General features: G+C 40.5%; 2 protein-coding genes across 2 annotated transcripts; one reads left to right on the forward strand and one right to left on the reverse strand.

Moving 5' to 3' along the window:
* Nucleotides 1-4,016: 4,016 nt before the first annotated feature.
* LOC131927521 (DNA ligase 1-like) lies at nucleotides 4,017-9,637 on the reverse strand. The gene is made up of 5 exons (XM_059283213.1): nucleotides 9,551-9,637; nucleotides 8,075-8,856; nucleotides 7,261-7,278; nucleotides 6,106-6,246; nucleotides 4,017-4,362 (listed from the first exon to the last, which is right to left on the reverse strand). Exons 2-5 carry the CDS (start codon nucleotides 8,847-8,849, stop codon nucleotides 4,118-4,120), a joined length of 1,179 nt encoding a protein of 392 aa, XP_059139196.1. The 5' UTR covers nucleotides 8,850-8,856; nucleotides 9,551-9,637; the 3' UTR covers nucleotides 4,017-4,117.
* Nucleotides 9,638-10,971: 1,334 nt separating this feature from the next.
* On the forward strand, nucleotides 10,972-13,862 carry LOC131927540 (uncharacterized). Its single transcript, XM_059283246.1, has 5 exons — nucleotides 10,972-11,005; nucleotides 11,519-11,690; nucleotides 12,206-12,223; nucleotides 12,543-12,658; nucleotides 13,578-13,862. The coding sequence occupies exons 2-5, from the start codon at nucleotides 11,558-11,560 to the stop codon at nucleotides 13,812-13,814; spliced, it is 504 nt and encodes a 167-aa protein (XP_059139229.1). The 5' UTR covers nucleotides 10,972-11,005; nucleotides 11,519-11,557; the 3' UTR covers nucleotides 13,815-13,862.
* Nucleotides 13,863-14,225: the final 363 nt, after the last annotated feature.

The following is a 14,225-nucleotide window of genomic DNA, read 5'->3' on the forward strand; positions in this document are numbered from 1 at the left end:
GTGAGATGACTAGTATGTTTGGTTATTTTTGTAGCTCCAGGTTAAGATTTTGTATGCAGATTTAGCCCCGCCCAGTAGTTATGTACGCTCCACCCACTAATATTTATGGAGAGTTATGCAGATTACTGGCATGAAGTAATGGTTTCATTAAGAATTTTTTTTTTTGCTGAATTAAAACGCCCATTGCATGACGTTAGTGGATGGTGGATTAATCTGATTGAACTGGTGGTGTGATGTGTGATCCGAATTTTGGTGGTCTCATGTTTGGTGGGCAGGTATTTGGTGGTCTCATGTTTGGTGGGCAGGTATTTGGTGGTCTTGTATTTGGTGGTCTGATGGTCTGGTATTTAGTGGTCTCATATTTAATTTGCTGATTGGTGTTCTGTTGTTTGTTATCTGATGTTTTGGTAGGTATGTTTTAATGGTCTGGTGTTTTGGAGGGCTGGTGTATGGTGGGTTGGTGTTTGGTGGGTTGGTGTTTGGTGGGTTGGTGTTTGGTGGGTTGGTGTTTGGTGGTTTGGTGTTTGGTGGGTTGGTGTTTGGTTGGTTGGTGTTTGGTGGGTTGGTGTTTGGTGGGTTGGTGTTTGGTGGGTTGGTGTTTGGTGGGTTGGTGTTTGGTGGGTTGGTATTTAGTGGGTTGGTGTTTGGTGGACTGGTGTTTTGTGTGTTGGTGTTTGGTGGACTGGTGTTTGGTGAGCTGGTGTTTGGTGAGTTTGTGTTTGGTGGGTTGGTGTTTGGTGGGTTGGTGTTTAGTGGGTTGGTGTTTAGTAGGTTAGTGTTTAGTGGGTTGGTGTTTAGTGGGTTGGTGTTTAGTGGGTTGGTGTTTAGTGGGTTGGTGTTTGGTGGGTTGGTGTTTGGTGGTTTGGTGTTTGGTGGGTTGGTGTTTGGTGGGTTGGTGTTTGGTGGGTTACTGTTTGGTGGGTTGGTGTTTGGTGGGTTGGTGTTTGGTGGGTTGGTGTTTGGTGGGTTGGTGTTTGGTGGGCTGGTATTTGGTGGGTTGGTGTTTGGTGGATTGGTGTTTGGTGGTTTGGTGTTTGGTGGGTTGGTATTTGGTGGGTTGGTGTTTGGTGGGTTGGTGTTTGGTGGTTTGGTGTTTGGTGGGTTGGTATTTGGTGGGTTGGTGTTTGGTGGGTTGGTGTTTGGTGGTTTGGTGTTTGGTGGGTTGGTATTTGGTGGGTTGGTGTTTGGTGGGTTGGTGTTTGGTGGGCTGGTGTTTAGTAGGTTGGTGTTTGGTGGGCTGGTGTTTGGTAGGTTGGTGTTTGGTAGGTTGGTGTTTGGTGGACTGGTGTTTGGGGGGTTGGTGTTTGGTAGGTTGGTGTTTAGTGGGTTGGTGTTTGGTGGGTTGGTGTTTGGTGTGTTGGTGTTTGGAGGGTTGGTGTTTGGTAGGTTGGTGTTTGGTGGGTTGGTGTTTGGTGGTTTGGTGGGTTGGTGTTTGGTGGGTTGGTGTTTGGTGGTCTGATATATGGTGGCTTGATTGGTGGTCTGTTGTTGGTTATCTGATGTTTTGGTAGGTATGTTTTACTGGTCTGGTGTTTTGGAGGGCTGGTGTTTGGTGGGCTGGTGTTTGGTGCGTTGGTGTTTGTGGGTTGGTGTTTGGTGTGCTGGTGGGCTGGTGTTTGGTTGGTTGGTGTTTGGTTGGTTGGTGTTTGGTGGGTTGGTGTTTGGTGGGTTGGTGTTTGGTGGGTTGGTGTTTGGTGGGTTGGTGTTTGGTGGGTTGGTGTTTGGTAATCTGGGCTTTGGTGGTCTGGTGTTTAGTTTGATGTTTGATGGGCTGATGTCTTATGTGTGAAATGATGTAGTTCGTGATATTTTGATGTATGCCTCGCGTACTTGCTTACTGTGGACTATCCACGTAGTAGTTTGATGTGTAGTGAAATCTAAACGAGAGTACGGAAGCCAAATGCCAAATTTTATTTCCCTAAAATGGATGTGTGCCCTATGCGACAATTGCCCAAATGAACGTTTTGCCCAAATGGGACAGTTGCTTGAATTGTATAATTGCCATCAAGCCAAATGCCCGTAGTCCGTTTGCCTGACAATGCCATATTATATATTTTTTGAACATTTTTTGAAGTTTTCTAAAATGTAACCTTTAAAAATCTGTCCATGGATACTGTGTCATGCATTTAATTATGTAATGTTTGTTTGTGGACTATAGAAATTGACTTCTTATGTACTCTTTGATTGTTAGTAAAAAAATAAATGTTGCCAAAAAATGCATCTTAAACGACATTTTAAATTAGTAATTAATAAATTAATTTAAATATTATTACACGCCTTAAAAAGCGATCATTTAAATCTGTCCCATAAGCTGGGTTGAGCTGTGTTAAGCTGGTTGATTAGTTTACACGGGTAACTTTGCACACTTTCTTTTTGCGCATTTTCTGTGAGCGCATTGACTATTTGCGCATTCTTTATGTGCGCATTTTTTTTTGCCGCGCATTTTTTTCCGTTTTTCAGACCACTCAACATCAGATCATCAGACTACCGAACACCAGAACATAACTGCTTGGTTGTGCATACTGCAAGTAAGGTGTATCTATAAATTTGATTTTGTCCATTCAAGTCCTCGTCTCCAACCAATCACATCGCTCTCAACCCCTCCCCTCCCCGTGTAATGTCTTTGAATTTGATATCAGAAAATATCGATAGATTGCATACGATTACAACAAATAACGCCTTTCTATTCACCAGCACATTTTAAAAGGGTGGGGGGGGGAGTAGGAATTTATCTTGATTTGAGTCAGAAATGTGTCCCTGAGTCTACTCAGCTCTAATGCGTACCTGGCGTTATTGAGCAAAAGTAAAAGCTTGGTGGACAATGTGCTAAACACTCTACTTTTTCTGCTATCCCGTTATGTTTTTTTGCTATCACAAAACAGAATGGTTGTGGTAACATCCTTGTATTTGGTGCTCTTTTTGATAACGAGTAGTTGCTACAGATTGTGTTGGTATACAACAATAGCTACTGATTGTGTTGGTATACAACAAGAGGTACTGATTGTGTTTGTATGTGACAATAGCTACTGATTCTGTCGGTATACAACAACATCTACTGATTGTGTTGGTATACAACAATAGCTACTGATTGTGTTGGTATACAACAATAGCTACTAATTGTGTTGGTATACAACAATAGCTACTGATTATATTGTTATAAAATATAATTTTAACTTTTGCATTTTAATTGTCTAAAAGTAATTTGTGGCGCTGAATTTTGTTTCACCTTCATATAAGTACAAATTATATGTTTATCGTAAATTTGTGTTTATATCTGATAACAATGCAATACGTTTCCTATTTACATCTAGTTAAGATAATGCACTGCTGATTAAAAATTATTACAAGTTGGGCATAGTGCTGACCACACGATCCCCTTATATGGTGACATCATAAAAACAGATACACTCTACTTCCCCATTTGTCTGGGGCGAGAACGGGAATAGATTATGACAATTCTAAAAAAAAAAAAAAAAATTCTTAATATTAATCACTTAGCCCCAATACCACAGTATTAAATACATAGAAATGTCATCAAGCTATGCAATTTTGAATCCAACAAGACTTCAACTTTAAAAAATATTTGAATACATTTTGAAATTAATTATTCTTCTTTTTAAAAAAAAATGATTAAGTATGTAATGGTTACGTTTGTTTGTTTAATTTATAATACTGGCAACAATTAAAGAATGTCTTTTACCGTAATTGAATGGCAGTTACAAAGACTGATCTAGTTTGGTTTCATGATTTTATATTTCTTACAGTTGCTTCTTTAAAGTTACTAAGTTTGTAGATTCAAAACTATGATTTTTAATAACTACATTTTTTTGAAATGTGATTACTTTATTTCGGCATTCATCATTTTATTCATTATTTTGAAGAAGTATTTTTCTTTATTTTCTGATATAAAAAAACACAAGCAAGCACTATAAAAAACACATTTATTGCACATTACGATTATACATACACACATTAAATTACAAAAAGTACAAGAATCTTTGAGGTTAAAACAGTTTATTTGTAATACCATTAGATAAAAATTATCTGCAATACATTCCATCAAATACAACCCAGGCATCTGACGGTTCCATATTGTCACCTGTTCATGACGTCAGAGCTAGGCGGGTTTAGCGTACCCGTACTGTGGGACGGGCTCGTCATCTTGGTACCTGCCGTAGCTGTAGTCCGGCTTGAAGTCGTAGGGGAGGGGACAGCTGAAGAAGCTGGAGCTGACGGACAGCGGTGCCAGGAAGTTTTCTGAGACCGTCTGCAGCGTCAGGCTGTTCCTTGTCACGTCCTCGGCCATCAGGTCGAAGTCCGCGCCCAGCAGGAAGTTCATACCAGAGGCGGCGACAGCAACGGCTGAGGAGGGGGATTGGTGAAAGTTAGGTGGATTGTCGAATGTGGAAGGTTGATAGTGGAAGGTTGATGGTGGGCTGCTGATTTTTTTTATAGTGGATCGTGTTGGAAGGTGTATGGTGGTTGGTGGATAGCGGGTGATGGATCGTGAAAAATGAAAGGTGTCTGGTGGATGGTGAAAGGTGGATGGTGGATAGTAGATGGGAGATGGTGGATCGTAGAAGGTGAAAGGTGGATGGTGAATGGTGGATTTTGTGATCCCAGCCTTCTCTTTACTAATGGTACCTATTGGGGTCCCAACCTTACCTATTCGGGTCCCAACCTTACCTATTCGGGTCCCAACCTTACCTATTCGGGTCCCAACCTTACCTATACTTTTCCTTTCCTTACCTATTCGGGTCCCAACCTTACCTATACTTTTCCTTTCCTTACCTATTCAGGTCCCAACCTTACCTATACTTTTCCTTTCCTTACCTATTCGGGTCCCAACCTTACCTATACTTTTCCTTTCCTTACCTATTCAGGTCCCATCCTTACCTATACAATTCCTTTCCTTACCTATTCGGGTCCCAACCTTACCTATACTTTTCCTTTCCTTACCTATTCATGTCCCAACCTTACCTATACTTTTCCTTTCCTTACCTATTCGGGTCCCAACCTTACCTATACTTTTCCTTTCCTTACCTATTCGGGTCCCAACCTTACCTATACTTTTCCTTTCCTTACCTATTTGGGTCCCAACCTTACATATACTTTTCCTTTCCTTACCTATTCGGGTCCATATTGGGGTCCCAACCTCACCTATTGGGGTCCCAACCTTACCCATTGAGGTCCCAACCTTACCTATTGGGGTCCAAACCTTACCTATTGTGGTCCCAACCTCACCTATTGGGATCCCAACCTCACCTATTGGGGTCAAAACCTTACCTATTGTGGTCCCAACCTTACCTATTGGGGTCAAAACCTTACCTATTGGTGTCCCAACCTTACCTATTGGGGTCCCAACCTCACCTTTTGGGGTCAAAACCTTACCTATTGTGGTCCCAACCTAACCTATTGGGGTCCCAACCTCACCTATTGTGGTCCCAACCTAACCTATTGGGGTCCCAACCTCACCTATTGGGGTCCCAACCTCACCTATTGTGGTCCCAACCTTACCTATTGGGGTCAAAACCTTACCTATTGTGGTCCCAACCTTACCTATTGGGGTCCCAACCTTACATATTGGGGTCCCAACCTCACCTATTGGGGTCCCAACCTTACCTATTGGGGTCCCAACCTCACCTATTGGGGTCCCAACCTTACCTATTGGGGTCCCAACCTTACCTATTGGGGTCCCAACCTTACCTATTGTGGTCCCAACCTTACCTATTGGGGTCCCAACCTCACCTTTTGGGGTCAAAACCTTACCTATTGTGGTCCCAACCTTACCTATTGGGGTCCCAACCTCACCTTTTGGGGTCAAAACCTTACCTATTGTGGTCCCAACCTTACCTATTGGGGTCCCAACCTCACCTATTGGGGTCCCAACCTCACCTAATGGGGTCCCATCCTTACCTTTTGAGGTCCCAACCTTAATTATTCGGGTCCCAACCTCACCTATTGGGGTCCCAACCTCACCTATTGGGGTCCCAACCTCACCTAATGGGGTCCCATCCTTACCTTTTGAGGTCCCAACCTTACCTATAGGGGTCCCAACCTTACCTATTGGGGTCCCAACCTCACCTCCACTTGTTCCTCACTTACCTGGTCTAGTCACCATCTCTTCAAACATTGCCGGCTCTGACGCCTGACGCTTGCGGTATGACGAGTCAGTGATACACTTGAACAAGTTCGACGCGGAGTCACTCAGTTTACACACTTGCCCAGTGGAGTATCCCCCACGACCTACAGGGGAGACAAGCAATGTATGCCATAAACCAGGGTAGGCAAACAATGGGTAGTAAATTTACTGGCGTTTAAAGTGTGTAGTAATACAAGGGAGGTAACTTCAGTAGAAAAACAAAAACGTTTGAACCCAGCTTTCTATTGATAATTAGGGGATATAACACAAATTAGCAACAATAATATTTTATACAATAACAATGGCAACTATAATTTATAATAATAACACTAATAACTGCATATAATTTAATAATTTTTAAAATTATTTTTTCTTTTAATACAGTTAATTTTTTAGAATACATATCTACTACAATTTAAAATGAAATTGAGCAAGAATAATGACTTCAAGGGTTTTTTGAGTTCTGTAACTACCTTGCAATTAACTAGTCAACTTAATTTGTTTCCCTACATTGAGAATGCTCCACTGGTCCTTTGTCATTCTCGGAAAAATATCTTTTCCACTCCCCACCCAGACTTCTGACACGTTTATTTGACCTTCACCCCTTTTACTGCCATCTTTTGTAATTTTTGTTATAATCATATACATGACATCTCGCAAATATTCATTATGTACATGTTCAAAACCTTTCGTTTTCATTTGAAACTATGTAAAAAATGTGATGTTGATGTACTTGTTTTAATTGCAAATAAAAGTATAAAAAAAAACAAAACCTTGCAATTACTATCGAAGTGTAGCCTACATATTATAAACAGATGTTTCAAAGAGCATTTTGAATCTGAGTGATATGGATACAATTGTAAATCCTTTCGCTCTTTCCTGTTTAATCTTTGTTAATTATTAAAATGGTGTCGTTGCTGTTGTATTTGTTTTGTGATTGAAAATAAAAGTATTAAAAAATATATAACGTGTCTGAGGTTTTATATATATATATATATATATATATATATATATATATATATATATATAAATATATATATATATTATATGATAACAGCATCAAAATAAATATATTGTGCCTTCCCTCAAGTTAACCCTAACCAGTTGGTTTTACTCACAGACATTCTTGTTCAGCTCTGTGGATTAAGAAAATAAATAATATAATAATTGATGCTATGGGGAAACTAGGAGAAGTTAGCGATATATTGGAACTAGATGCAGAAAGGAATTGTAGGATTACAAACAAATCAAGGAAGAAATTATTGTTAACTATTGTGATTTCGAAGGAAGTGACGAAAAGGAAGGAAATGCTAGGAATTATGAGAATAGAAAAGGTAAAAAAATAGTGCAAAATTACGTAAATTAAAAAAAATATGGTGATAGTAATAAATTGTAGTACGAAGGCTGAGACCCAGAGGGAGGATATGATGGTATTTTTATAAACTGGAGACAGGTGGAACCTAGGAAATGTCTAATGTATGGCAGACATTGTGATACAAAGAAATAGTGTAAGAAATTACAAATATTGCAATAGCACAGAACAGTGCAAGAAATGGCTAGTTGCAATACCACGGGATATTGCAAGAAATAACAGAATTTGCAATACCACTGAAAAGTGCAAGAAATGACAGAAATTGCAATACCACATAACAGTGCAAGAAATTACAAATATTGCAATACCACAGAATAGTGCAAAAAATGACAAATTGCAATACCACGGCATATTGCAAGAAATAACAGAAATTGCAATACCACAGAACAGTGGCAGGAATTACAAAAGTTACAATACTACCAAAATGTGCAAAAAATTTAAAAAATTACAATACCACGTGATATTGCAAGAAATGACAGAAATTACAATACCGCGCTCAGTGCAAGAACAGGGTGAAAGAGAGGAGAGTGCAAGAAACCAGAGTGCCATCCCAGACTTACTCTCCGCGATCACTTTAAGCTGCTTCACTCTCCTCTCCAGCTCCTCAATCTCCGTCTCCTTTCTCTGGTAGCTCTTCTTCTCCTGCTTCTCATACTTGTCTCTCTCCTCCTGCTCCTTCTTCTCTCTCAACTTCTGCTCTCTCTGCTCATAAGCCTCCTGCGCTTTCCTCTCACTCGCTGCATACTGCTCTCTCATCTCTTTCTCTTTTTCATCCATCTTCTTCATCATCGCTTTCTTCTTCTCTTCCAACGCGGCGATTTTCACCTTGCTCTTTTTCTTATCTGCTTCTTTTGTCTTCTTCGCTGCATCTGCCTGTTCTAACTTTATCTTATCCTCAATATCCTTCTTATCCTTATTATACTGATCATAAAATTCTTGCATTTTCCTTTCTTGGTCAGCTTTTAGATAATTAATCTCCTCCATAGCTTTTTCGTACTCTTGCGCGTCTTTTTCCTTTTTATCTCTCTCTTCCTTTACCTTTTTTTCGTTATCTAAATGTTCGTGTAGCATTTCGTCTTCGTCTTGACGGTATCTCTCCCGGATGACCTTTTCCTTTCTCGCTCTCTCGTTCTCAATTTCTTTCTTTCTGTCATCGACCATCTGCCTGTATTCGTACTCCTTCATTTCCTCGATCCCTCTCTCTCGCTTCATGTAATCGTCCCGGGCCAATGCTTCTTTCTCTGCGATCTCCGCCCTTCTGTCATTCTGTGCCCTGACTAGTACAGAGAATGTCACCAATATGGCGGCCAGCACCAACAAACAGTGGCTCTTCATGCTGAAGCTGTTGAAGAGAAATTTACTTTTATGTCAAATAGATTTTACTACTAGGGCTTTTCTGGTAGGGTCAGGGGTTTTTAAGTATTTGTGGGTGTTGTAAACTTTTAATAATTAAAATAAATTTGAGTTTGAAAAACATAAATTCGTGAAAACAAATATTTCTATAGGGCTGGTAAGTAGGTCACCAACCAGTTCTACGGCTCAATAAAACCTGCATGAGCCATAGAAATGTTTATTGACCTACTTTCCAGCCCTATATAACTCTGCCAGTTCAGATATACAAATGAAAACCTTATCCTAATTCACATAATTTTTTTTTCAAAGTTCTGGAATTTGTAGTTGTTATAGTCAATCTAATACATTCAACTGTTAAACGTGTATAAGGAATCGCTCAACTCTGGGCTTAACACAGAGGGATGTAGCGTTCGCTTATAACACAATTAAGTAGCTGCCCCAATGAAATAGAGGTTTATTTTTCTTTTGATATTCTAACTTAAAGCTTCTTAAGTAAACTTAGTCGTGCTAAAGAAAACTATACACAAAATGTTCGTAATGTAGAATAAATGACCTAGAAAGAAACTGAGTTGGACAAATTAATTTTATAATCGTGATGAATTAAAAACAGAGCATCGATGATATGAGATGATATATAAATTAAGTAAACTAAATAAATCTAGCGATGTTAAGTGTAACCTCACCGAAATATGTTCGAGCTTCTCAACAAAGTGTGGCTCAGTTGATCCTGCTGTGGTTCGAATCCACGTCACACCATCCATGTGACATCTGATGAGAACATAACGTGATGTCAGATTTACATGTCGTAATCCGGATTAATCAACTGTCAGTCTAAATTGTCTGTCTTCTGATTGGTCAGTTGAAATGTCAATCAAACATGACAGACTAGGGTCGTGACTAGGTTTTTGTTGATGATTCACTTTATTAATGATCTCATTATGTTAATTTATTTAAGGACAGTAGTATCCTCCCAGCAATGTGTTTTAATAAAACAATAATTGTACCCGTAAGTGTCAAGTTGTGTGGGGTTAAATTCATCAAGTGTCAAGTTGTGTGGGGTTACATTCATCAAGTGTCAAGTTGTGTGGGGTTACATTCATCAAGTGTCAAGTTGTGTGGGGTTACACTGAGCAAGTGTCAAGTTGTGTGGGGTTACACTGATCAAGTGTCAAGTTGTGTGGGGTTACACCGTTCAAGTGTCAAGTTGTGTGGGGCTATATTCATCAAGTGTCAAGTTGTGTGGGGCTATATTCATCAAGTGTCAAGTTGTGTGGGGTTACACTGAGCAAGTGTAAAAAAATAGGCAACAAGGATTGAGTTGTAGATGATGGTGATGGGGTATGTAATGGTGGATGGTGATGGAGTATCTGAAGGTGGATGGTGATGGGGTTAAGGTTAGGGTATCTGGTGGATGGTGATGGGGTATGTGATGGTGAATGGTAATTATGTAGTAATAGTGAATAATGATGGGGTATCTGATAGTGGATGGTAATGATGTAGTAATGATGGATGATGATATCTGAAGGTGGATGGTGATGAGGTATATGGTGGTGGATGGTGAGGGTAGTAATGTTGGATGGTGATGATGTAGTAATGGTGGATGATGATGGGGTATATGATGGTGGATGGTGATGGGGTATCTGATGGTGGATGGTGATGAGGCATATAATGGTGGATGGTGCTGAGGCATATAACGTTGGATGGTGATGGGGTATCTGGTGGTGGATGGTGATGAAGCTTATAATGGTGGCTGGTGATGAGGCATATAATGGTGGATGGTGATGGGGTATCTGATGGTGGATGGTGATAGGGTATGTACTGGTGGATGTTGTTGATATATCTAATGGTGGATGCTGATGAGGTAAAGTAGTGTATGTCGATGGTGAATGTTGTCAGGTACATACGTGGGTGTGGTAGCATTTACTCTACAAGATTTACGTCAATTTCAATACCCCACAAATAAGCAGGGCGTTGTGTGTCATCCACGATAATCTCCCTTTAATATTCCACCTCATTAAACCCCAGTTTTAATGAATGTGAATAATTAGGGGCAGGTTAATCAAGGCAAATCATGACTGTATACATCTTGACTCAAATCTGTCAGAGTTGCTCGACTTACAGATCTAGTCCTATCATTGGTTAGTAGATTCGCGGTCATCTGGTCAGTAGCTAACTTATCACTGTGATTTTTTAACTCTACAATAACTGTAAGTTAAATACAAACTATAAGAATGGTGCAATTTTTTTTATTTTTTTTAAATCTTCATTTTGTTTAAAGAAACTATTTTATGTTGTACAATAGATGTTTAGCTATCTATCGATGTAATCAATGTATTTTGTTTCGGCTAGTATCGTTACTTATAAACTGAACCATAGCCCTAACTCTAGACACTAATCTGAAACTTAGACTTAACCTTAATCCTTGACATTACACGTCTGTTAAAGAACTCAAGATCATAATAAAATAATCAATAAATCTGCATACTAGTGTGCCTTGATTAGTTTTTAAAAAAATTGCTTAATTGTCTAGTTTTAGTTAATATCGCACATTCTAAAATTAACACTGGTAAACATTTACTGTGGTAGTATTTTCCCCTAAAGTGTACTACACATATAAAGCAGTACTTCTACTTGTATTTATTGTGCATCAGCTAGCGACAACTAACTGTGGGTACCGCACTAGTGAGACCATGAAGACGAGGGCCCTACTGCAAGTCTGTGTGACGTCAGCACTGATGGCTCTGACGCTGGGAGCTGTTGACGTCAACACGAAGATCTACGACATCCACCAGCTGATGAGAGCAGTGGACCAGCAGTTGGTTGGTGAGTTGGTTCATGTGTTGCAACATCAACCGTGCCGCGGGCCGCGTACAGACCCCTCATATCCCAATACTAAATAGTGTTCCTGTCTTACAATGATAACTGTGCCGCGGGCCGCGTACAGACCCCTGATATCTCTACTAATGCTGTACAATGTTTCTTCCAGACTTATTTTTCCAGGAAGGGGGGGGGGCACTTGAAATTTTCGGGGGGGGGGGGGGATGCGGGGAAGACTAAAATTTCCGGGGGAGGGGGTAAACTACTTTCTTCGGGAGGGAGGGGGGAGGCAGAGCCTGGAAGAACCTCTGATACTAAAACCAACATACAACGCAAATCGGCTTTTTGTTAAGGCAAAGGCTTCGTTCTGTTTATTTTATTTTGTAAAAAAAAAAAACACTCTTGTTAAAGCCACCTAAATATAACCTCTACAAATATCCGTGTAAGTATTGCAATCATATAGTCAAATCTCTCCTGAAATACACATCTAACTTTAAAACAGTAATATTTTTGTTTTGCAGATTTATCAAAGCGTACATGTGAGTTGTTATTTATTTTTAAAAATCTTTTAAATACTTATCTTTTTCAATTGAAAAACTGTAATCAGGTTAGTATTATTAAATAAAGAAAATCACGCTGTTGTAATGAACCTTTTCTTGGTGTCAAGATCAATTAATTATTGGTTGGGGGTTTTCAGGCGAAAACAATTCTTCATCACATTTAAAATTAATTAAATGGTTTATCGCCAGCTTAATTTAACAATGAATGCACATAAAAGTCAGCTAGTTTCATACTTGGTGTGTATTTAAGTATTTCAATGGTAAGCAAGGCGGTGTACTCATTGTTTTCTACTCAAAGGTCAAACCGGAACTGGCTACGTGGAGTTGTGTCCCCTGAAGGACGCCTACTTCTACGACGTGTTGTACTGTCTGCTGGCTCCACTCAAGGGCAAAACTTACCCCAAGACAGTAGAGGTGAGTTGTCTCCCCCTCCATCCTCACCCCCTTTTGCTTCCCCCCCCCCCCCCCCCGCACAACACGCACAACTTACCCCCAAGACAGTAGAGGTGAGTTGTCTCCCCTCCATCCCCACCCCGTTTAGCTTTTCTCTTCCCCCCCCCCACACCACACACAACTTACCCCAAGACAGTAGAGGTGAGTTGTCTCCCCTCCACCCCCACCCCGTTGAGCTTTTCTCTTCCCCCCCCCCCACAACACGCAAAACTTACCCCAAGACAGTAGAGGTGAGTTGTCTCCCCTCCATCCCCACCCCGTTTAGCTTTTCTCTTCCCCCCCCCCCCCCCACACCACACACAACTTACCCACAAGACAGTAGAGGTGAGTTGTCTCCCCTCCACCCCCACCCCCGTTTAACTTTTTTCTCCCCCACCCAACCACACAAGAGAGTAGAGGTGAGTTGTCTTCCTTCGTTCCTACCCTCAAGCTTTTCTTTCTTTTACCCCCCCCCCCTCCACACACAACTTACCCAAAGATAGTAGATGCTAATTGTTTCTCTTCATTCGCACACTCCAACACCCCCTCCCAACAAAACTTATGACAACACAGTAGCCGTGTTGCTCCTTCATCATACCAGCCCTCCAAATTTTACTTCTCCTCACAACACCTAACAGATTTTAGCTGTTGTCTCTCCTTCACTCGCTGAATTTGAGAAAAATAAAATTTAAAAGTTTGTTTTAATGAGCTAATAATTATAGATTAAGAACATTCCAAAAAAGCATAAACAAGTAAATTTACGTTTAAAGGGAAGCAATCGCGTTAATGTGTTTGATTTCAGTAATAACTGAGTTATATCCCTTCTCTGTTCCCCTTTGCTAACTAGAGCGTGTACTATATTAGAACTGACTTACGACAATAATATTTTTGTTTTGACCAGATCAAGTTCGCCTCCCCCTTCATCACCACGCCCACGGCTGTCGTGTTTACATCCGGGCTCTCCTGGGCCGTGGGGGGCGGGTACCGCCTGGATGTGGCCGGCGTGACACCCACGGGGATGACGGTGAAGGTGGACACGGACGTGCTGCTGGCCGTGGGATCCGTGCAGTTCAACTATATAGCCTGCGACACGGAGCTACCGTCCGACCACACCGACCACGGGGCTGGCGTGGAGTAACTCGATCACGCCGTCACGTTTATGTCGCGATTATGTCACGTTTAGTTCACAATGAAATGATTTTTGTTTTTGCTGTCATTAAACTTGAAAAAAAATGAAAAGATATTTTGTTGTTTCTGACAGAAATCTAATAAATTTTACAAAAAAAGTAATTAATAACTGGATCACGATTTAGGCATTAAGACTGGAATATAGAAGAAGGCAAGAACTAGATTTAAGTCAAATCGTCATATTTTGACATCGCTGTCATTTTATCTTGTAAGAAAGTTGGGATCTTGTCCAGATAAGCCCCGCCTAAAGTTAATCCCGCCACCCCCCAAAAGACAATAAAGAGGATATAATAGTTGTAGTTTTAGATTTGATTGTAAGATGGTGCAACTACGACAAGCCATTTATAATTTGCATGAATAG

This window comes from Physella acuta, unplaced genomic scaffold (genome assembly GCF_028476545.2).
Source record: "Physella acuta isolate Inbredline_101_S28 unplaced genomic scaffold, ASM2847654v3 ptg001414l, whole genome shotgun sequence".
NCBI classification, from domain to species: Eukaryota; Metazoa; Mollusca; class Gastropoda; family Physidae; genus Physella; species Physella acuta.

Coding starts and splice junctions, on each gene's coding strand:
- LOC131927521 (XM_059283213.1), bottom strand. CDS start 8,849: ATGAAGAGCCACTGTTTGTTGGTGCTGGCCGCCATATTGGTGACATTC. Junction 4,363..6,105: donor AGAGATGGTGACTAGACCAG/GTAAGTGAGGAA, acceptor CCCCCTCCTCAG/CCGTTGCTGTCGCCGCCTCT.
- LOC131927540 (XM_059283246.1), top strand. CDS start 11,558: ATGAAGACGAGGGCCCTACTGCAAGTCTGTGTGACGTCAGCACTGATG. Junction 12,659..13,577: donor CTTACCCCAAGACAGTAGAG/GTGAGTTGTCTC, acceptor TGTTTTGACCAG/ATCAAGTTCGCCTCCCCCTT.